Source organism: Micropterus salmoides, unplaced genomic scaffold (genome assembly GCF_014851395.1).
Source record: "Micropterus salmoides isolate LMB-PRFRI ecotype aquatic unplaced genomic scaffold, ASM1485139v1 Ms_hic_scaffold_1, whole genome shotgun sequence".
NCBI classification, from domain to species: Eukaryota; Metazoa; Chordata; class Actinopteri; order Centrarchiformes; family Centrarchidae; genus Micropterus; species Micropterus salmoides.
Window position 1 is genome coordinate 45,442,823 of NW_024040040.1, and position 24,702 is coordinate 45,467,524.

General features: G+C 43.0%; 1 protein-coding gene across 1 annotated transcript in view; it reads left to right on the top strand.

Moving 5' to 3' along the window:
• The window catches only part of gli3 (GLI family zinc finger 3), a 92,003-nt gene that overhangs the window by 54,888 nt on the left and 12,413 nt on the right, over positions 1–24,702 (top strand). Inside the window, exons 5-10 of the mRNA XM_038730904.1 lie at positions 12,414–12,619; positions 15,811–15,972; positions 19,464–19,665; positions 21,291–21,510; positions 22,569–22,682; positions 23,664–23,804. Coding sequence (XP_038586832.1) covers positions 12,414–12,619; positions 15,811–15,972; positions 19,464–19,665; positions 21,291–21,510; positions 22,569–22,682; positions 23,664–23,804 — 1,045 coding nt within the window. The remainder of the gene's footprint in view (positions 1–12,413; positions 12,620–15,810; positions 15,973–19,463; positions 19,666–21,290; positions 21,511–22,568; positions 22,683–23,663; positions 23,805–24,702) is intronic.

Below are 24,702 nucleotides of genomic sequence, written 5' to 3' on the forward strand. Positions count from 1 at the left end.
ACACACACACATTGCAAAACAATAGAAAGACAAAAGGGTCTAGTGTAGCTTTTATATGAGCTAGAGGGGGGAAAAGTGTGCAGCTTCATCAATGGCTATTTATGGTGTGATTTGACTTTGCTGTGTCAAGGCCTCATTTAATAGTTGAGATTTCAGTTTCATGCCATCCTTTAAGGTAATTCTTACCAATTCTGGCTGCATTTTTAGTCAAACATATGACACAGTTGCTGGAATTTTCAACTATATATTTTTTGTAATGTTGCTGTTATTTGCAAGCAACATTTTTTCTCTGTAATTAAAAAAGAAAAAAAATCATAGCCTGCTTGATGATTTGCTATTAATTTTCACATTTGAATATCGTCTAGACTAAAACAGAATGTGAAGTGGTGCAATAAATTACAAAAAGAATTAATGATTATTTCATAATCTCATCAGATAATTTCTGTCCAGATATGGCTGCTGTCACCGAAAAGCAGGGCAGAGAGACGAAAGCCACTTTTTCATCCTCCTCTCTAACTGTCCAAAACCCATTCTGTGTGACTTCATAGGTCACCCTTCTCTGGTGCAGTCACTGGTTTCCCTCCATCCTCCCTCCCCCATCTCGCTTCCCCCCTCTTTAATACTTTCTCTATGGTGTAAGTCGGGGGGACAGGCGGTCACGCAGAAGCTGGCTTCATGATTAATGGTGTTTATTCTTGACAGAAGGCTCCTTTATTTATCTGCATTGCAGTTTCACTGATACTATCAGTCACCTGAATGAAAAATATTCAGTCATACCAATTTTGCAGTATAATTGAGTAGAGTCACTTCCTTTCAGTTTTTTTCCCCTCTCGCTCTCCTCTCCCACTCTATCTGGCAGCCTTATCATCGCCACAGTAATTTTCGCGCTGCGTTGTTTGATATGGAGAGGCTGGCTTTAGCCGTATTTGACATAAAGCCTCTTCAATTTTCACTGGAGAAAAAAAAAACGGGAAGAAAGAAAGTTGTGCACCACTCTGTGAAAATGTGCGAAGAGGGGAAAGTATCTCTCCCCCGTTTTTTTCTGAGGCAATTTCAGGATTTAGAGAGAAAGGAGATAAATGCCTAAGCAGAAATGTGGGCAGATTGAAGTTACAGTATATCTATTTTTTGTAATACACCAGTTTCAGAAGCCTAAATGGGCAGTGTAGTCTTTTTTCCTATTCAGCCTGTGCGCAGGACCATGATAATTTGAAGGCACCTGTGTATTTTGAGAATGATGGATCCAGCAGGTTGGAGGGAGAAAAAGAAAAAAAAGTTTGGCACAGCAGATATTTGACATGGTCTGTAAAGGTTTTAGGGTTGAGTCATTACCCGTGGAGATCTGTTAAGACATGTTCCAAAACTCTACTTACCAGGCTAGGATTACCTGCTCTGAGGCTGCTCCTGCTGCCGTGTGTAAATTTGAATTTGTCCCTTAGTTTTTAAACATTACATGCATTTATAATGTTTTTTTTTCTCTTTGCTTTACTAAATGTTTTATGACTGATTTAGTATGTCTTAATAGCACACAGTAATCACAACTAAAGAAAGGAATTCAAAGTATCTATAAATGATTCCTTACATAACACTTTGATTCATGCAAATCAAATCCTGTCTGACTAACAAATATTTCCTGTTCACTGTAATGTCTTCAGTGTTAGTCCTTTTATTATGAATTTAATTTTAGGGTCCATTATAAATATCTTTGAAAAAGGTACATTTCGATAAAAGAGGAATACATTAATCTCTAATATGAGGCCTGTGAATTTGTACATGTAACACATTAGTGGATTTGATTTTCTAGACACAAGTCATTTGCCCCCCTCTTCATGTTTGAGATCTCAATTTGTAGCTCTCCCATGGAGCACAATGGAAAACCAGGTCTGAGGGGAAGAGATAACAGGCAGGTGCCAACAGCTCTGCGCTAATGTGTGTGTGTATGTGTGTGTGCTTGTGCATCCATGCTTACACACACACATACACACACACACACGTTTGAAATATTTTCTCGTCAGTGTTTGAGCGTCGGTTTATTTATTTCACTGCTGTTTTTTTTTTTTTGCTTTAAATTTTCACCTAAAATTTTCCTATTAAATGTGTAACAAGCAAAATTAAATTGAAATGCATATTCATTTCCATTTGTTTTGAAACAACTATGTTTGCTTGTCACCTCTTACAGTTCAGGCGGTAGATTTTTCATCTTAGACATTTAATAATGTATAGTTTGTAAAAGAATGATTTTATTGAAAAATTTAAATAATTACAATATGCATTATAAATAGAGCTGCAACTAATGATTATTGTCATTATTATTAATCTGCCAATTACCTTCTTTATAAATTTTTTTGTCTATAAAATGTCGGTAGTCTATAGGGAAAAATGCCCATCACAGTTTCCCAGACCCCAAGGTGACATATTCATATTGGCTTTTTAATCTGACAATCAGTCAAGAAACCCAGTTTACAGACATATATAAGAGATGTATTAAATCCTCACATTAAAGAAACTGCAACCCGATAATGTTCTGTATTTTAGCTTCTCGAGAAATGACTGAAACGAATAATCGATTATAAAAATATTTGCTAATTAATGTCAGTGGCTTTAATTAATTAATTGACTAATCTCTTCACCTCTCAGTCCAAATATCATGGACAGCAACACTAGACAAACCTTAAGGAAAACATAATTTCTGTGATGTATTAGATTCATGAAGAGCACATAAAAGCTTACAGTCTTTAAGTGGCTTTGGTGGTAACTTACTCAACGGGTGAGGCAGGTCACTTTTATGAGCCGTGCCGGTTCTTTATTGGCTTTGTAAAAGACCCTCCTCTCATTGGCGGGGAGCTATTAGAGAACAGCACAGACTGTCAAGAAATTACCTTGGCAGCACGCCGCCTCACATCGTCTCCACAACCTCAGGCAGCCGCTGTCCTGACGTCTGCTTCAGAAATAGTAGTGGTTTTAAAAAAAGGAGCCTCCCGCTAAAAGAAGCTGTCACTTAAATATGCCTTTCTGCAATCGGAGGAAATGCTGATTTTAGAAAGGAAATATTTAGCTCTCTACCTAATACACAGTATTCAATTTTAGCTCCAGACGCTTAAGAAATTGAGTCAGTTTTCAGCTTTTATTTTGACTCATCCGCTGCCCTACAGACGTCATGCTGTAGCAGTGTAGAAATGTGGAATTTCCATTACTCTGATCTCTGGGCTGGGGACTGCAGACCCTGCGATCCCACTCTGGGGGCCGGTTACAGCAAGTAACGAGACCAGGGGAACAGGATCATAAATCCTCTCCAACTCTCCTCATTTTCCATCCTCCCTCTGTCCCTCCCTTCCTTTCCTTTCCTCCCTCCCTTCCCTTCACTTCCATCTTTTCTAGTCAAGCCTTCAATATATGATTTACGAAACCAATATGCAACAATGTGAAATATTACCACATGTTTAAAATGCCTTCAGTCCTTCTTAAGTTCTGCTAAACACCGTTTACACTTTTAATGCAAGAGGAAACGAGTCGCCTCCCTCACAGCCTCTGCACCTCCTCTCCTCCCTTTTTCTATTTGTTTATCTTCTAAATCACAGAGAATTTCACTCCTTTTACACTCTCCCCACCAATGAAAATTAATTCATATCACATAAAGCGATTCTATCCTCGCCGCCCTTACTTATCTCCCTTATCAGATGTGGTGTCCATTACATCTGATAGTATGATAGTTTCATCTAATAATGTCGTTTGGAGTCTGGAATGAGCCAAAACCCTTTGCTACTTATGTCTCCCATGATGCTTCACTTTTGTTTTTTGTTTGTTTTTTTAAGAGTGGGGGTCAGCTTGTGAAGTTTTTTTCCCCCTAAAAGCGTCCGGCGGGAGCTGCACAAATATGCGCAGTCATGCACACAGCTGCAGGCTGACCGCACTTGTAAGAATGCAACAATTTCTTTATTGCTTGTCCATCAGTTTGTGACGTCTCTGTGTGAGAGTGACTTTACTACATTGGGAATGAAAGTTTATTTAAAAAGATTAAATAAAGCTGGGAAACTTGTTCCTAGGGTCAGGAAGAGCAAGTCAGGAAAAAAAATAATGTTTTACAAAGCAGGCATAGTAGGAACTCCCTCCTATTCATATCAGTTGTGTGTCACTTACGTTGCAGGTTTGTGAAACGTCCTCCTTTGGGTATATCCAAAATGTACACAGGTCTGTATTTAAGCCTCCCAAAGCTGCAGCAAGCCTGAGCTTGGCACCACCACGCACTCTTCATGATTAAATATCAAGGAACTCCACTTGACATTTTATTAGTCCAACAAGATGGATGAAATGGCTAGAATAAAGTAGGCTGTGTCTTTTCACTTTCCCACCAGCACTTGCCTTTCTTCTGTCCAGATTTTCTTTCCTTCCCCTCCTCTACAAGAAGTATATTAGGAAAACGTGATGGATTTCATTCTGAAAAGGAGATTTTCAGTGCTGAGAAGGAAACATATTTTTTTGTGTCTTGTACCTGATGCTCCTGTTCTCCTCCCTCTGTGTCTCAGTTCTCCCTCCCTCCTTTTCTTCCCGACCCCCTTTTTTTTCTCTGTTGTTCTACCTCAGATCCCTGTCTGAAGGATTAACCATCTCCAGCAGTGTGTCTCTGCTGTCTTGTAGTGCTGTGTATTGTTTGTGATTTGCTCAGGCCCATCCGTGCGGCTGCTCATTTCAGCAGCCCAGCGTGATGTGGTGAATTGACGGGGATCCACGCCGCTCCTCGCAGCCGTGGGCCACACTCGTTCACCTCACCTGAGATGGGCTGTACACACGCAGACGTGCACGCTCATTACCGGACCTATCGGGGTAGCAGAGGCGATGGGGTGTGGAACCTGAACCCTGTTTGGCTGCAGGCGTCAGCTGAGTTTTTCTGTAAAGGCATCAGGGCCATCGAGACGTTACTTGAGAGGAAAAGGAAAGATAGATGTGCTTCCTCCCTGTTTTCAGAAGTTTAACACTTCAACACCCAGGAGTCCCCTCCTGTCTTCTCTCTAGCCCGAGGCATGCCAGAGGAAGTCAAAACACTGACTGAGAGCAGCGCTAATTCCACCTGTGCTTGCTTTGGGGGAGAAAAAAAAAAAGGCAGCAATCAAGTAATTTGTGGAGATGAAGGTGGAATGTTCCATGCAAAACAATCGCTCTGTTTGTAAAAGGGCAAAATCAAGCATGTGAAAGAACCAAAAGGCAACAAGATTTTTTTTTTGTTTTGTTCCCTGATTCCAGCTCCCTTGAAATTACAGGAAAAGGGGCAGGCTCATTTTGAGTAATTTCACTTTCATGTTTTCATTTTCTTGCCATACTCTGTTGATTCGTTTTGGTAGACATTCTTATCTCGATGGCTGAAATTACATTTAATTGCAGTGTGGAAAAATGGTTTTCTGAACAGCCTGTGAAAAGAAATAAACCCCTGCTGCGTGGCAAAGCCAAATATAAACTTTTCAGAACAACAATTGCATTCGGTAGTAGTTTGGAACCGGCGCGATGTGCAGATACGATTCTGTTGTTTCTGATAAAGCATAATACGACTTTGTTTAAGTGTAAGGAGTGCCGAGGAGAGTGGATTTAAAACAAGAAGCATTTTTCACTGGTGACGCACCTTCAGCGGGTTTGTAACTCCTCTGGAGTTCACACAGTTATAACTAGATCCTCTGACACCTGGACCCGTTTGTTATGACTTGAGCCTGTCACACTCACTGGCTCCTGTTGATAAACTTGTGTTATCACTCCAGTGGCGTGGAAGTGATACGTGCCTACAGGGATGTACATCTTTCTGGCAGGACAAGTGTGTGTGTGCTATTTCTGCTGCTTATATGTAGACAATGTGAGTGTGACCGAAACACAAGGGGGAGGAGGCGGAGAAACTGAAAGAGAGTGCTGGGTATTCAACTGGACAGTGAGTGTGTGTGAACCGACTGTGTAGTGTATGGGAATGTCTGGAACGCCTCCAGAGGTATCCCACAGGGAGGGAATCCTGCTTGATGTGACCATGAATAGAAAGCCATCCCCCCGCCCACTGAACCCACCTAGGCCTTTGATGTCAGGGGGTCACACGGAGCCCTCGCAGCTCCGGGGGCACATAGTTCCCCTGAACGCCTGGCAACCTCACCATGCCATGCCAGGCCCACGGTCTGCTCTGCCCAGCCAGAAGAGGAAAAAGCAGACAGGAGAAATTCTGATTACCTCGGAACACAAACTTGGCTTGTTAGCATTGACACCCATGACCAAATCAGGAGCATTTATTCATCCAGGATTAAAACTCTGTAGAAACTGAAAAATATGAAAAAAATAAACAATCAAAGAAAGTCAAAGGTTAAACAAAGTTGGCTACATCTTTTAACTCTTTATTCTCCATCTGCATCACACCATGTATCACCTTGAAAAGCTCATTATCGGGGGTAGAAATCGTTGGCTTGGATGTATTTTGAGATGTATCCACCTTTTGTGGGGACATGTTAATAGTTTTTGCTAAAGCAGCCAGACCCAGAGGCCCGTGGTTTGACTGAAGGCAGGCTGGATCTGAAAGTAAAATGAGTTCAGTTGTGCTGCTGTAATTGTCATTACTAATGTGGAAAATGAAGTCATTGGTATGTGCTTCAGTGGTAGAACTTAATGAAGACTTTCCCCTCGAATCATTAGGAACACAGAATACAGCTACCTTCCTCTGTTTGTGACTGTCTCTTGGCCTCTGTCTGTCTGTCTTTCTTCTCTCTTTCCCCTTGTCTCAGCTCCCTTTCCTCTCTCCTTGGGTCTCAGCTGGCTCTGTTCCTGTGGCCCTTTGATCTCAGTGAAAGGGTTTGGAGCTTTAAAGTGCTTCTGTTTCCGCTGTCAAGAGCTCCTCTCTTCCTCCTCTCTGGTTTAGGCTTTCAGAGTGGTGGCAGCCCTGTGCTGTGGCTGGGTGGGTCAGGGGGTTGGGGGGGGGGTGAGATTGAGGTGAGGTTGGTGGGGGTGATGCTGTCAGCCTTGGTTAGGAGAGGACCTGATTGATCCCAGTTCCCTCCAAAACCCCAGTTCCCACCTCATTCAGCCCCTTGTGGTGCCATGTGTCAAGAAAGATGGCTCTACATAGGTTTAACCTGCACCCTTGTTTTGTTGTACTACCTCTTCTTCAGGTATATTTCATATCTATGAGGACACCTTTTTGAAAGTGTTGAAAATCATCACCTTGGAATATAGTGCAACCATGCTGCAGTAGCGTAAACCTGTCAACCAAGGACCTACCACAATAAAAAGATGCTATGTTTTGCATTTGTAAATGCTGTTACCGCCAATAAAAGTATAGGATGTAAGTTCCTGTTCATAGTAGTGACTCGTTTTTGTGTCAAACAGAGAATATCATCAAATCCCTGGGACCTTTGCATTGTGTTAGGTCATGTTCTGACTGATTTTAGCACCACTCCGTTGAAACTGGCTCAACTTTTGCTGTGATGTTATGCAGCGTCACCGTGCAAGTCACTGCGTTGGCCAATCAGATATGCACACGCGTAAAATCCTTCTATATTTCTTGTAACATGAACCCTCTAATTCTCTTGTTTACCTAACAATGGCATCTAAAAAACCTTTAAACTCATTAATCTGTTTGTCAAGCTCGACCTCCTGGATCGAAGCTAGGCTATCATTTCAGCTGCTAATGTTCATTATATAGCTAATGTCACCTGTATCTAATCAAGCTAACTTGAATATGTAACCAACATAAAGAGAACTGGTTAAAGTGTTTAAAAGCATCTTTAGCAAAAATGTTAGTGTCAGTAGGTCCCCCAGTGTAGGGTAAGTAATTGGCTGTAAACGTGGAATTAGGATGTCTATGACACATCTATACTATTTTAAATAGGCCCTACATACATGTATATATACCTGGTTATTGTAAACAAAGTAATTAATGGCCTCTAAGCATGTGAGAATTATTACCGTGGCAATGTTTCCCAAATTTCTTTTGTTTTCTTTTACAAAGTCAACGTCGCTTTACTGAAGAAGATAAATATGTGGGAAGTATTTCTGTTGTCTTTCATGCTCAGTTTTCTTGGTGATTCTTAATGGTGATTTCTCAACTGTCAATATTAATTAGGTAAAAGATTTATCAAAATTAAATGCTACAAGGGGGTTTAATCTAACTTCTATTGGACTTGGTTGGTATCGTGACTCGCAGCTCCCTCTTGGACTACTCCAGCAGCTAGTGATGGAAAAATGATTGCTGGAATTATTGGATGTGGACTCACCAATTTCCTGTTCCCTTCTGTGAAGTACACATCAAGAAATGTTCATTTTATTTCATGCGCAACCATTTCATGCTCAAGCTAAAAGTATTTTGCAAAGCACGGTTCCTGTTTTAGCAGACCGCTGTGTCAATACCACCAGGTCTAACTGCTGCACCACAATGATACCTTCTGTCCTGAGTGAAGTCTTCAACCTTCACCGCAACTGTGCGTTTCTGCTGCAGCTTTCACCAAACAATTTATTAGTGTTGCTATAACCTTGTTCCAAACAAAGATTCAAGGCCTGTTTACATGAACACACCCCTCTATAAAACCTCAAAATCTTTTGGGGGCATATTTACACTTGGCAAGTGTATATTCATCCGGTGAAATAAGACGACAGTTTAAAATCCACAGACCGCCCTGTGTAAACATGCAATGTCCTAAAGAGGCACTGGCTGGTTTAAGCTAGGCCACGTGAAAGGAAATGGTTTCCATATGTCTGGAGCTCAGGCTTTCCTTGTGCCCTGTTTGCAGGATGTCTTCTTTGTGGGTTAATAGGAATTATAAACCTAGGATAGGAAGTAGAGGAGCGAAGGAAAAGTTTTTTCTCTGCTAAGGCAGAGAAGCCTTCAAACCCTGCGGTACAGCTTTGATGTAAATCTTAAATCAGGTGTAACTAAGACGCTACTTCTCTGGCGCACACCTACTTGCACATCAGCACACACGGAGGGTGAACATTCCTGCACACACACTGCACGTTGTCAGATTACTTGCTTTCGTCAAGTTGATTAATGCATACTGGCAGATGCTAAGATGATCACCACCCTGCAGAGAGCAGCTGAGCGCGGAGGATCGGACACTCTCTTGCCTTTTCCCTCACAAGTACATAGACACACCACACTCCTCCAAATCGTCCATCTCTCTCCTGTCCTCCTCAAATCCCCTCACACCTGGCTCTTCACCCCTTGAGACCTCTTTTTCTCTCCTTCTCCTCCAGCTCCCCCTTTCTCCTAACTCCTCTCTGTCCACCCTTCCCTCCCATTTCATAGTCTATATCTTCACATGCTCCCTCCTTCTTGTCCTCCCGACTACTGTTCATGCTCTAACTGTCTTCCCTCCCTCTCTGCAACCCTCTCTCATATCCTCTCTCCACACCTCTCTCCCTTCCCTCAATACAGTTCAAACTTTTTTCTCCCTTTTCACCTTTCAACAGGTTGAATAATACCATTAATGATAAGATGCCACATCGTCCTGCCAGTCAGCATGTGTGCTCTATTTTTTAGTTTGTTTTCTGACCACCTCTTTTTTTGAGTACTCCTTGCTTTTCCAGTAGGGCTCTGTTCTTATTCGCAAGTTAATTGGAAAAACAAGGAACGCAGAGGCATTTGGCCAGGGTCAGTGTAGGGAGATGCAGCCAACGCATGACAGGGTTAATCAGTGTCATGGCAGCCTGAGTGGGTGTCTGGCTCTCCTCAAACTGGCATGTGGAGGGCCAGATGAGGAAAAAGACGTCATGACATTTTTCTACCCTTTGCTTCTTGGGTCTTATTTCTATGTCGAAAACATTATATGCAGCCATTTCAGAGATATAGAAATATTTGTCCCATATACTTGTGGATGTTTGAAATGGGGCTTTATGAGGCATTTATCCATAGTGTGTTACCTGCAGTAGATGGAGGTCAGCATGTCCCCAGTTTGGAGTCCTGTGCACAGCAATGTACTGCTGTGGACAGGGCCAGCAGCATGACGTATTTTACCCACCTTAAAAAAAGGCCCACTGACAAAATCAATATCAGTTGAAGTGTACGCTATGTGCTTAATATTTTCAGTGCTTTACTTTGCCGTCAGACAGCCATCTCCTTTGGAACCACATTTTCTCAACCGTAGAACTTCCGTATTCGCATGAGTGCAACTTGGTCGTGCACTAGTTCCAAAGCAGTACATTGCTTAGCCTACGTGCCAGTACAACTCCTCCAAACTGAGGACATGCTGACTACCATCTTTTGTAGGTAAAACACTGACTATGGATAAGTACCTCATACAGCTCCACTTCAGAAATCCTGAACTATCACTTTAAATGGGCCCTTGTACATCTGGGAATTTATGGATTTTAAATGCATTCCACTTTCTGACTGTTTTCTTCTGTCATCAGTGACAAAGCAGTTTATTCTTTTGTGTTTTTCCTCAGCTCCGTGTGCTCCTGTGTGCAAGAGATGCATGGTCAGCCACGTGACATCAAAGTGTGCGTCAGTCTGCAATTGTGTTGTGGTCTGCGTAAATGAGGCATGTAATGGTGGCGTGAGGGCACATGACTCGCTTATCATAAACGCCCTCTTTCACACACACCTGTTTTGAAGTGCACAGTTGCCCTCAGCTTGGCTTGTTAGGTATGGAGGAAGTAAAACAGTTTCTCATGAATCGTTTTGACAGGAGACGTGCAGGAACACACCAATAAAATGGAGGTGAACAAAAAATTCCATCACCATTGTGTTGCACCACTGTGCAACGTGTGATGCGATCCCTTAATCTGTCACCTTTTGCACACTTTAACAACCAGGCTTTTTCTGAGATTCCTCTCAGGACTTCTCTCCTGAGAGCGCTGTTGTCTTTTTCACATACACCTGCATCAGCATCACAGAGACACACTTGAACACAGTGAAAGCCTTTAAAACCGGCCCAAAGCCCCTTTGGGCTAATTACAGAAAGGCTCCTGAAGACAAAGTTTGTATGTGTGAATGCCTGTGTACACATAAGTCTGTGTGTTTCTGTCTTGAGTGTGTGTATATTGTTTCCGCTCCTCAGTGCCCATTATTTGCACTGTCCTGAGCTCTTTCATTAGGGAGGCTGTGAAGAGGAGGGTTGTAAGGGCCGGTAGGGGATCAGGGGAAGGGGCGGAGGTCGTAATTGGGCTGTTCTGCTCCCCTGGCCTTGCTCAAGGTCACTGTGAGACAAACCCTGGGCCAGTTCTCTCACTCTTTCCTCCCCTTTCTTCCGTCTGTTCCCACCCTTTTCCATCTCTCCTATTCCTCCTCACCTCCCTATCAAACCCCCACTTTTTCTCTCCCTCCCTCCGTCGCTCATCCTCTCCTTCTCCTGGGGTCTTTTGTCACAGTAGACTGGTCCACTGGGGAGCCACAGAGAAGTGGAGGGGCTAATTCAGTCTAATCTCTTAGCCTGTTAATGTCTGGCTGATATGTGGATTTCTCCACATCCTCAGGGGAAGGCCTTTGTGGTGAAGGCCATCATTATGAAGTTTCCTAGCCCTCCTAGCCAATTATAAGAAGAGAGACAAATTAGTTCATCTCAAACTTGGCTCCTAAGAAGTTTTCGTGATTGTTCTCAACTTTGTTTCACATTTCTTACCAAAGAGACGATTCACAGTAAAGGTTATTGATAAAAAAAAGAATAGCCTGATAGTGCTGCTTTCTATCTAAAGAAAAAGATTGTGCATCTTGTGTGAAACTTGCTGATGGATTTTGTTCAACATTGTGTCTGTCATGTGCAATTCTGTACATGGTTTCAGCTCAAAGCCAAGTTTGAAGCCATCTGAGTAAAGTGGTGTAGCTTTGCCTGTCTGGCGCTGGCCAGCGGTGAGCTCGGTCTAACGTTTCCCTCTGATTAAGACACAGTGGTGAAAGCTGCCTTTGATCTGAGGAAATGTCTGCGTAGGGAGCAGTTGGAATGCAGCACTCTCTTCTCTGCCTTACAGATGGAGAGAGAGAGATAGTGTCACAGTCCATTTGTATGGCTTTGCCACGGCCAGTCCACCCACGGTAGTAAAGCCTGGATGGTCAGAGCCTGTCAAGCTTGAAATGAGCATGATGTTCCTGTTGAAACTGTGGAGTCAACTTGATTATCTTTTGTTTACACAATGTTGGGGACACAAAAGCTTAACCAAATGATGTGAGATGTTAATATTTCACATTGGTGACTTAATTGGTTAGATTGCAGACTTCCAAATGTTCAGCTCATTCAGGAAATTTATGTTATCTTTTATACATTTTTAAATATTCCACTTTTTGAGCACTGTTTATTATTGGTTCAACTGTAATCAAACTTCATTTAAACTGTAAAGTGCGAATGATTATCATCCAAAAATCAGCCTGATAAGCATCAGGCTTAACAGCATTCCTCAGTAAATGTGTGAGTTTGAAGCAATATGTATTCATGTTCTTTCTATACTTCCTTCTCCATGTGTCTCTGCAGGCCTCCTGCGCTAGCGGGCAGTCCAGCATTCTCCGACATCTCGCTCATCCGGATCTCGCCCCAGCGGAACCCCTCTGTGGGGGCGGAGTCGCCCTTTCACCCTCCGCACCCCTACATCAACCCATACATGGACTACATCCGCTCACTCCACAGCAGCCCCTCCATCTCTGTTCTGTCAGCCACCCGGGGCCTCAGCCCTGCAGATGGTGAATGAAGTGAAACATACACCGACGCACAAAAGCATAATGCATAATACGTAAACACTCACTGCACAGATGCCCACTCACACATCTGCACACAACCTCAGCAGAGCAGAAACGGCCAGCAAAGCTTCAGTGGACCCTTAAAAATGATATTTGAAATTGATTAGTGAGGTTTGATTGCTACTAGCAGGAATTCCCTGTATCAGTTTAATTCCTGTTTGAGATCAGAACAGGTCAGGTGAGAAGCAACTAGATCCATCTCTATTAAGACCCAGGGGTTGGTGAGATGTTATCTGAGTGAGGGAGCGGGTGGAGGGGAGTATTATGAGTGTGTTGCGATCCGTGTGGGTGGGGGCGCAGGTTGGAGGAGGCTAATCCTTTTGATCTGTGAGTCATGTCAGAGACCTCTGGAGGATGCATCAGTGAGCGGCAGGGTCACATACAGTTACAACGTGCACACCGAGGGAGGGTCGGATTCAAGTTCGGGGTGGGGGGTTGTTATGGTGTCCTACAGGGAGCATTTGTTTCCTGAGATCTCATTATGGATTTGGACTGGGAAATTGATTAAAGTGGACACCATAACCAGTTGAATTATAAAATAAAATATAAAGAAACACATTAAAAATTTACATTTTAAAAACAATTAAAGAGGAAAACTCACACTCTATAATTAAAACATTTTTTAGCTACTTTTAAATAATGTGATTTTAGTATTAAGTAGTGGTGACATTACACAATTAACAGATTTTGGCGGGGATTTGAAAAATTACCACATATTTGCTGTCTCCAGCTATGAAGATGTTTTTGGATATTTTCTATTATTTTAAATTGATTACATCACCTTACGCTTGAGAAAACGTTTTTTTCTTGTTATTTTCTTTTGACCTTTTATGGACAAAATAATTAAGTGGTTAAGTGCAAAAATAAATGACAGAATAATCAATAATCAAAAGAACAGTGGCTGCAATCCTATTGTAGTATTTTCTTTTAAGAAACAAAAAAAAACAGAACAGCAAACTTGCAAAAAAGCTAAACTGCTGCAAATGACCACCCTATAAAAAGCATGCTTATTAAAGAGCGTATTTGCAAATGTCTACATTCACCGTGAAGGTATTGAAATGGCCTGATGACCCATTACGGCCCTCATGTAGTCGGCCATCGAGCTTTTAGCACTTCAGCAGCAGGGGCCCACTTTAGCTCCCCACCTTGTGTTGAAGTGTATTTCTGAAAGGGCAGATAGCGGGGGCATTTTCTCTACACCAGCACACTCGACTTTGTCTCATCCAGGTCTGTTAAAAGCTGTGTCTGCTCGCAGCTTCACTCAGCTCCTCTCCAGCTCTCTTGCACTCCCAACATCGCTCTTTGCGAACAGGAAGCTCGAACTCTCTTCCCCTCCAATTTTCCATTACCACAACATAATGTACACTAGTCTCAGCTAGCTTTAAATCAAAATAGTTTCTCCAACCTACCACATGATCCCTTTTCAGTTCATAATGCTGTGAATTGTGAATGAGGCACCTAATTACTCCTTTAATCAATCCAGTGATTAATTAACCCATCAGCTTTTGTGTTGTTAGTATATCACCACGCTTACAGGGAGCCTCCTTCTTCAATATGCAGTTTTTTTCCTACCAAAAAGTACATTTGAATAATGATGAATTAATTAACAGAATCTAATGGAGATTTAAAGTGGGTGGGATTTAGTGCCACCCTCTTGCTGCCACACATTTGCTTTCACATCTTTCGTTTTTTTTGTTTTTTGCTCCTCCCTCACAATATTTCTCTCTTTACTAAGTGAGGTGGGGTTCAGAGGTAGGCTTGCCCCTGATCCTATTGTAATGCTGAAGCAGCACCCAAGTCCTGAGGCAAGTCTCTGCCTTCTCCACGTCGAGTGCCACACTGACAGCCTTCCCCCACTCCCCCTTTTTGCCTCCAGGATCGCACTCGGATGCCAGCATTTCTGATTTAGAAATTCCGAAAGCCCTTTTCTGTGCGCGGATACTGAATGGGCCATATTATGGTTGAATGCAAAAGCAAAGCTAAGACGGAACAGTGGAGACAATTAAGACACTCCCCCCTTCCACTGAAGACATAATACCCAGATCGAATTAATTTAGAATTTTTTATTACATTCATTCAACCAATCATGGATGCATATTGCAGGGATACAGGCCAACCTTAAGAGGAAATCTCCCCACACAGGGTTTCTTTATATATTTTCTCTTTATTTCTTCAACTGGGGGGGGGGAGGGGGGGCTGCAACACTCTGTGGGCCTGAACCGATTCTATATTCACATCCAAAACCACAGTGTTAGTCTTTTCCCTCTCTCTTTCTTAGAATATTTGCATAAGGAAGCCCACCGCCAGATGTTTATTTTTAGGCTACGGTTCAAGGACTTACAACACTCTACTGTATAACTAAGGGAATGAAAAGAGAGGCAATTTGAGAAAGAGAGAGAAAGTGAAGTGGAGGCAGAATCGTTTTCGATCTGGGCAGATTTAGGCCTTTTGTTTTCCTGCAGAGTTTAAGGGCGCACAGTCGAGGAGCAGGTTGCATATCTGCAGACTGCAGCCCTGATGTGTACAACACACAAGCACCATCTCTGGCAAAAGATGTGTCAGCTCTCATACTCTTACCACACACACACACACACACACACAAATATATACACTCTCCAAAGTGATCAAGGAACAGTAAGAAGAAGAGAGAGGGCTGTTTAAGAATTGTATTGTAAGACGATCAGTTATGCCGTGCTCAGTATGAATGCATCAATCAAACAGTAATTCACACTCACTGTAATCTCTGAGCAAGCATCCGGTAATCCCCAGTGAGGCTCTCCACTTCAGGTGATGCTCCCTGTGCAGCTGTTTTGCTTAACTTGATGGTGTTGCTAATATGCTCATTACTGTTCTGCTGAGCTGATTATCATCTAATGTGAATGAACACAGGTTTATAATGCAGTGCAGGTGCTCTCCCTGTCATGTTTTTTCTCACTGCCTAATTCTTTTTCTTTCCTCCCTATCTTCCTCCATTTGTTTCTCTATTCTCTCCACTTCAAATACTCCTACTACTACTGTGAGAGCCTTTTTTCAGAAATGCCCTTCCATGCATTCTCTTCGTCTGCTCATCTGTCACCTTCACTTTTTGTGTACCTTGTTTCCACTTTGCTGACCCGATCGTTCTCCTGCTCCAGCCCCTCACACAGGTCTGACCACAGCCGAGTACTACCACCAGATGGCTTTTCTGGCGGGCCACCGAAGCCCGTACACGACTGACCTTCTCCCCTCTGTGGCGTCCACAGCTGGCGCCAGCAGCGCTAGCGCCCTGCACATGGAATACCTGCAGGCAATGGAGAGTAAGTCTGCACTGATTGTACACATGACTGATAGCACAGTTTATGATTGCATAAGGAATGCTGATCTTCCATACACATGAGGTCTGAAATTGATCCAGGGTCAGCAGTCCTGTGTGAGATTTACAGACCACGGGAGTTTTCTAAACTTAACCTTAATAATGCCAAGTTCAGGTTTAGAAATCATAAACTCTCCAATTTGGATGATTAAAACATTTTATATAGAGACCATTTTATTTATAGAGACCAATTTTGCATATAGTAGCTGTGAGTGTGAAAACCACGTATTTCCAAACTGTCACAGTATTGGCTACAGTAATAAAAACAGCCCTGTTTTCTGCTTTGTGACAATGCGTTTTTCAGATAATCCAATAGGTTTATAAATAAATTAATCAACCAATAAAATAATGCAAAATTCTCTTTTATTTTTAAATCTAAATTCAAATCACTAAGCAGATACATGGTTTTCAGTGGACATCAACAATGAATTTGATGAATTCTTTAATCTATTTCATTAAGAATTGATATGCAGGTCAATCAGGCGTTCAGGTTAAAACGGGTTACGGTTAAATACGGTTAAAAAGGTAAATGTTTCTTTACACATCTACATATAAGTATTGGGGCATATCGTAACTACACATTGAAATGTAGTTACTGCAGTAGGCATGGATTTGGTGGTGAGTGCATACCTGCACATTGTAGCATGGGTATTCAACTTCTAAAATGCACCTTCACTGCACACCTATCTTGTGCTATATATAGATCAAGCTAAAGCTCAACCACAGCGAGGAGGGACCTGCAACTTTACTTTGACATGATTTAAATGAGCTATTGTCTTAATGTGTTGGGCTCAGGACTGTGTGCAGAGGACTTATGCTAATGAGTTATTTTAAAGTGTAAATAGGAAATTAAACGCACACCGAATCTTAGAAAGGTCAGACAGCCTCACCCCACTCCCTTTGATGAGAATGTATTTAGTCAGGCAGACGCCGCTTTCATGGAAATCCGGGGTGAAGTTCCCCCTATTCCTCTGAACAAACTAATTAAAACTAGCCAAACTTATGCGGGTATCAGAAAATTAATTGCTATTAAGTGGGAATTGGAATGTCCCACCATTCATCACTGGAGAAATCCTTTCTTCTGTGTCACTTTTTAAGATTAATAGACTAAAACAAAACAATTAGGGCCAAATTTAAGTGGAGATGTGATGCTCCTCACTTAAAAAAACGCCTGTGATCATTGCTGGCAATAACTCATCATGTTTCAACAATGTGTTTTCCAACGCCTGAAAAATTAACACTTTAAAGCTTTGTTGGATTTCAGAAAAAAAACATACAAAGAGCAGAGTCTATCAAGAGGCTTTCACTGATAATCTTCGCTACCACGTTACTGTGGCTATTTTAGTCTATTTCACATCAGTGTAATTACCTTCAGTGAGAGTTGGGCTAATGAAACAATGGGCCTGTCCTGCCTATTTGTGTTTTAATGGGCTATTGTCTTTGTGCGTACTGCCTAATTAGTGCCATAGCTCAAATAGATCACTATACTAAAGTCTGTATTTGTGGTCTTTATTAGTTCATTTTAATTTCCTTGCTATTATTTTATTCATAAGGCATTTTGTCATAAATAGGTTCACTTTAAGTAATATTTTGAACACTGGAACTCATGTTTGATACAAACAAACCATTTCATTTTAGTCTTTCTTCTAAAACACTTAAAAGTGACATATAATCTTTTTAATGAAAATGTATTAAGTAGGCCTACACAAATTCTGATAAATAGGATTACTTTCATTTTTAAACATGTCCAGATTGTTTCCCTTAGGATCTTTACTCCTGACCTAATGTACGTTTTCTGGCCAGTCTTATAGTCTCACTTCAGCCCTCCCTCTCAGGTGGCCCCGAGCCATGTCTGCGAGGGCTCAACCCCAGTTTTGGAGCCAGCTTTTATTTCCAACGCCGTCAGTCCGGCCTGTCTAAACCCTCCCTGGCCACGAGAATTAATGACGCGGCACGTAACCAGCCACCCCGTCCATAAATCAAGAGGAAATTAGAGGGACAGTCCTGCTACGAGCCAGGACGCTCCTCTTTCTGTCTCCCCGGTTGGCCGATTTATCATTTGGGCTGTGCATTAATAAACACCACTCCCACGAGGCTTTGCAGTGGTGGGATGCTGGCGCTGCTGTTGAATTAGGAGAATTCACTCGCAGTGGATTCAGCTTGTTTAAAAAGTGTCATGTGTGTAAAATTTTAGATGTAGATGGTTGGATTTGTCCAAACCAGGAGGATAAAGAACGATTTGTTTTGCAGGATTATATGAATTATTGAAGCTGAATAAAATGGTGAAAAATCAGACATGTTGGGAGCGCCAAACTACATTGTAGTTAGCCATTGTGTGCACTCAGGGATTTGTATATATTTGTAAATGCACCCCCACCCCGCCACCCAACACCCCCGTCACGGAGGCATAAAAAAGATTTTCCATACAATGAGAATGTAAAGGGGGTGTTGCTCTCCATACAGCTTCATGCCGTAGTCGAAACTCAGGCCTATCTATGCCAGAACACCACCGCTGCCACCACAGAGGCATCCACACACACACACATTCACATCCACACACTGTGATTACCATGTGAATGCAGCATTCTGTAATCGTTGGATGTGTCAAACGAGAGATGGAGCATTTACGTTTGGGAGATGGATGGATTGTGGGGGACGTAAATATGGAGGGGGGTTATCGGGGCTGCATAAGCTGGTTTTGTTTGCCTTTATAAAATAACTCAAAATGTTTTATTTCGAAGTCTTGAGTCACAAAGTCATTGTGTCAGTTCATGCACAAAGCGCGACATCCCCTCAGCGCCCCCCCCCACCCCCCTCCCCTTCCATCTCCCTCTGTTTTTCCCTGTCTTGTTTGTGACATCTCCATGTGAAAAGACAACAAAAGTCATGTTTTAATCTCTACCCGTGGCTCATTGTATGTGCAGAGAGAATGGTTGTGCCGTTTCCGCCTTTTACCTTTTCAAACCCCCCTTTTAGTATTTCCAGTCAACACTGATTGCATTTGAATAACGAGTCAAATTGGACTTGATTAAATATTACCATACACAGTCAGAGCATTTCTCCAACATAAAAGGCATGTTTTCTCATGGATGAAATGCAAGCAGTGCATCAAGTGACAGCTGAACACTCATTCAAATGAGCCTTTTGTCTGATGATTGACAAAAATGTCATCTGTTGGGGTTAGATTAGGTTAGAGTTTGGTTGAAGTAAAAAAAACCATGTATAAACCAGCAAATGCTCTTTTTTTGATCTGTAACTTATTTGTAGGAATTTAGCTGATGCTCTTATCCAGAAAAAAAATGCATGGAATGAGGGAGCAGATAGGGTTCATCTACACTTTTACAGGGCATTTTAACCTTTCACTTTCAGAGCAGCCACTTGGCAGTCATTCTTTTCTAGTACCTTATTCTGATCTCCTCTTTCCTCACCCTTCAGGCTCTCGTTTCTCGAGCCCACGGCTGCCGTCACGGCCCAGCAGGAAGCGCCCCCTTCCTATCTCGCCCCTCTCCGAGCACAGCTTTGACCTGCAGACCATGATCCGCAACTCGCCCAACTCCCTCGTCACCATGCTCAACAACTCTCGCTCCAGCTCCTCCACTAGTGGCTCCTACGGTCATCTCTCTGCTGGAACCATAAGGTAATTGTCCTGCATGAATTATTCTCAAAGCTCCCAGGTCATTATTATTATGATTATTATTATTTTGATAGTATAATTTTATTTGCTTATCTCGGATTGGGCTTAACACTTAAAATCTTTAACAGAAAACCTGTGTTACATTGTGTGGGGTTTGAAAAGAAGTGAGCTTTGTGGAAGTCTAATGAAAGACAATATCAAGTTGCATTATGGGAAGTGTAGGATCCAGTGTTTCTGGAGCTTGACACAGCATACGGACATAAGATCTGGATATTTCTCCATTCTCTTTACATAACATTTGGGGACAAAAGGCAGCTTTATTGTCCCGAAATGTTATTGAAATGCAGTACACAATCACTGCATGACCCCTTTAAAGTTATAAATAACTCTTATCCTGGCAGGATGTCTTTCAGGAGCTTTGATTTATTGAGTTTCTCTCAAGGTGGTCATTCATGGAATAACATGTGCCAATATTAAATCAAACAGCAGGATCTCCTTGGGGGGAATGATGCTGTAAATGCTTTTCTAACATCATGGATTGGTTGATTTTTCATTCAGCACGCTTAGTGCAGAACCCATCAGGATGATAAGATAATATTACTTTAATTACAATGCACTCTGTAAAATGTGTGTGAGAGAAAGCGGGGAAAGTAAGTGTGTGAGTGTGTGTGTATGGGCCATGTCAAACCCCCATGTGGGTGACGATCTCCCAGCCAGCCATTCAGCCTGCCTCCCCGGCGGCTCGTGTCAGTCATCCAGTACACCTCATGGAAACATCACATACATCACGCCCTGTTACCAAAGGGAAGAGAAAGAAAAGAACAGAAGAAGGGAAGAGGAAAGATCCATTGCCCCACCCACAGACATTGATCAGCGATCTGTAAGAAGAGCCTGATCAATCACGCTGCACACTCAGCCACTGTCCTAGTGACAGGACCCAAATAGCCAGAGCCAACAGACTGATGAGTGATATGACAAGCGGATGGGCCCCCAAATGTGTCTCGGTCCATTGATTTCCACTCGGCTCGTAATAAGATCAGCAGACATATGGGTCGCAGCGAGAGCGAAGCGCCAGAGCTCAGGATGAATGGAGGCCGCTGCTGTCGAGCCACACAGATCTGTGTTTATCTGGTGGTTCACCTGCGGTTATACGGACCCCAGAGGAGGTTTGGTGGCTTCTGGGATTTTTAGGATAAACAAAGTTAGCTCAGGTTGAGGGTAAATAAACTGAGGAAACAAGTGTGTTGCAGGAACAGGGAATTAATTTTGCTTTATTTACATGGCTATACGACACACTCCAGATTCTTTATCATCTGTGTCATTTGCCCAGTGGAAGAATGACATACTGCCTTACACAGACCACACGATAATTCACTGTGTGTTAACAAGCTGAACATTCATTGGCAGGGATTTGCCGGCAGCCCCGTGGTTCCAGCATTACCACACCATCTCCTGTCAGATTGTCCTGAGGGTGGAGGAGCTATCCAGAACAATCCGTTTATTCACTGTCTTTCCCCTTTTTTGCCTCATTGCCTGAGCCACTGATGTTTTAGTGAAGTTGCAGTTCAGTTTTATGATTATTTTACCAAATACAACTAATCAGCCTTTCCCTTTTCTGCTCTCTCCAGCCCGGCGTTAAGTTTCGCCTACCCTCCAACCCCAGTGGCTTTGCACGTGCACCAGCAGCTGATTGGCCGCCAACCAGGCATAGTGGGCTCTGCCTTTGGCCACAGTCCTCCCCTCATCCACCCGTCGCCGGCCTTCGCCACCCAGAGGCCCGTACCTGGCATCCCCCCCTCCGGGCTCAGCGCCAGCGAGCGCTCAGCCATCTCCAACGACTCCTCGCAGGTGAGAGCGGCGGCAGTCGCCAGTGCGATTCATCATCACAGGTAATAGATAGCAGCGTTGCATGCCAGCCACATCTCAGGGAAAGGCAGCGAGCTTACATGGTACAGGCAGGACCCCCCTCCACTCGCTCATCTCCTGGGACTTTCCTCCTACTTGTGTTGTCTCTTGTTTTTAGACTGCCGAGCACGGCCCAGAACGCGCCTGCAGCAAACAACAAGGGGCTTGTTAGCATAGAATCCCACTGCTGACTCCATTAATCACTAGAGAGAGAACAAGGATATAGAGAGGGAATATTGACATGGATGGATGGATCCAAAGGGCCTTTTTCTCTCTTTCCTCAGCCTTTACTTTATGTGCGGGCCCACATTTGAAGTAAATATTCAGTGTTTATTACCCGTCCACCCTTCCCCTTCCATTGCTTGAATTCTGTGTTATCGTGAATGAGGCCTGGTTCAAATTGAGCACACCATAATTGCCTTTTCCTTCTACTGAATAAACCGAATTTTACTTTTTGCATATGTTTCAGCTAAGCAAATGTGTTACATGTTATACAGACAGGACTGCTACAAACCCTGTGAAAAACATCAACATTAGTTAAAAAACCAAGGAAACTTTTCCTTTTCCAAAACCTACTTGAAAATTATTTTATTCTAGTAAGCTTAGTATGTAACACGAATTCCATAGGGGTGAATTTAAGCCAGGGCCAAAATCAGGTCATCCATTGGTTCAGTGAATGGTTCATTGAATTGGTCCATGAGTTTGTTTTAATTGCTGTGATTAGAGGAGCTAATGCCATACGGTGAATTGCATAGTTTTTCATTTGCGCAGTTAAAGCTCTTGCCCGGGACTGAGGATACAGAGATCATTATGCTGGAACCGCAGCAAGTTGTTTTTTTCAGCTTGATTAAGTAAATGATTAATTGACTTATAAGCATCACATGCATTTTTAATGATATTACAGGATAAAAATCAGTAAAATATAAAATTGAATCATCTGTATGGTCAAGTTCATGTCATGAGAATCTTGAAATGCTGAATTTTTTTTTTCTTCTCTGCAGACCAAACCAACAAGTGAATCTGCAGTGAGCAGCACAGGTGACCCGATGCACCACAAACGCTCCAAAATGAAACCAGAGGAAGAGTTGCCGAGCCCAGGTGCAGTGAGCGTCCAGGTGAGGATTGTTTACATTTTTCAGCAATATAAAAATATATTTTCAGTTTCTGGCTCCATAGGATATTCTTCATCTATGTGGCAAAACTAGCTGAAATAAAAATAGCTGTAAAAGATTCACACTGCAAACTGGTTGGTAAATTGCAGAATTCAGCAGCCGGCTTTTATTTTTAGATTTTTCCACTAGAATGGGAATCCCATATAATGGCTGGTCACCTGCCAAGGTGGCTGCAACAATAGGCAAGCTTTCCAGCCACAGTTTGTATTTATCTACCTGCGTTTGTTGGTGTTAGTTTTCCACCCTGCTCTTATCACTCTGTTTCCTAAGCGAAACAATTCATTGATCTTTGGGAGACTAGAAGGAAATTGTTTTTTGCTTTTGTTTAATCAAAACTGTGTCTGGAAAAATGAAAGAGAAACATGATAACAGTAAGTGTTTGCATCTGCGGGAAAAACCTTATTAGAGTCGATATTCAGGCTGCCGCAGATTCAGCCTGAGGTGTGTGGTGGAAGCCCAGGCGCTCCTGAATTAGCCCACACCAGCCCTCTGCTCCACTCAGCCACCTGTGACAGTGAAATATGTCTGGGCTAATAGAGCAACTTACAGCAGGAAAAGGGGGTTAGATTCCTCAAATACCCGACCCGGTCCTGTCGTATAACAACCCCCAAATACAGAGTTGGGCTTTTAGCGCTACATTTCCGCTCTCTGCGCTTTTCTCCCAGGCAGCCAAACAAGGTCAGATTCATAGGGGCACAGTGGCTGAGACCTGTAACCAAATCATTCTTGGCTGTGCCTTTCATGTAAACCAGCAGGGCAGCAAAGTGTTACTTTTATGACAGATTTGGATGGACTGAGGTTGGGGAAAGGGAGGCAGTTCCTGTAGCTTCGATGCTCTCATGTTGAGCCTGGTATTAAGTCAGTATATTTACGTTATTTTCATTACATTGTTGAACTACAGATTTTTTCACTGTTATTCCTCAGGACCACCCTGATGGGATGACCCTGGTGAAGGAGGAAGGGGACAAGGATGACGGTAAACAGGAGCCAGAGGTGGTTTATGAGACAAACTGCCACTGGGAGAACTGTTGCCGCGAGTTTGACACCCAGGAGCAGCTAGTACAAGTGAGTAGCGCACACAGATGGAGTCATGTCAAAGTCAGAACGTTTCATTGTCTGCTGCTTAGCAGATGGTTTGCATTTCACTCTTTAGCTGTGATTCATCAGTTCCTGTGGGCAGAGGAGTGTTTACACCTGGTTGTTCTCCATGACTGGAGTTTCTTTTAGGGTAACACAACAGGGTGTTTTACTGCTGTCAGATTGGTGAAGACTTACATAAAAAAGCTATCCCAGGGCAGTTCAGAAAACACAAACCAAAACTACACTGTCTTTTGGTTTGTGTGCTGTTTGTGAGAGTTTTCAGCCCAGCACCGTCTGCAGCTGCACGTTTCTGCACAATGCCTTCAATCAGGCCACAACCCTGCCTGCGCGTCTGTGCAGCAGCAACCTACAGTAGAGTCAGAGCTGCAGGCATTGACTGATACTGCTGCTGGATTCCTGATTGGATCCAGGGATGGTGGTAATGGGCTCAAAAGCTGGAGAGCACATCTCACAGCTGAACTGGGCTAACTGATTTGGCGGGTTAAGCCTCCCAGAGTCAGGATGTGAGCTTTGTGTACAACACTGGACCGGCCCTCCTCCTGGCTGCTATCAGAACTCTCACCCAGCCCGGGAGATGGATGGCTCTCATCATATTGCGCCAGAGGGTTCACTGCTAAGCTAAATATTAATGACATTATTGTTGTGTCGCCCCCACTATGGCTACTTACACTGATGCTATTAGCTCTGCAGCTCTCTCGCGGCCTGTGAACCTCTCACCCGTCAGCCAACTGAGAGAGCCGACTGAAGTTGAAGTGATGAAAATACACCAATATGATGCCGTGAACAAGGGACGCTGGAGCACACACACACACACACACACCCACACATCTGATAGAAAGATCCTCAGCTCTCCACAGCTGTC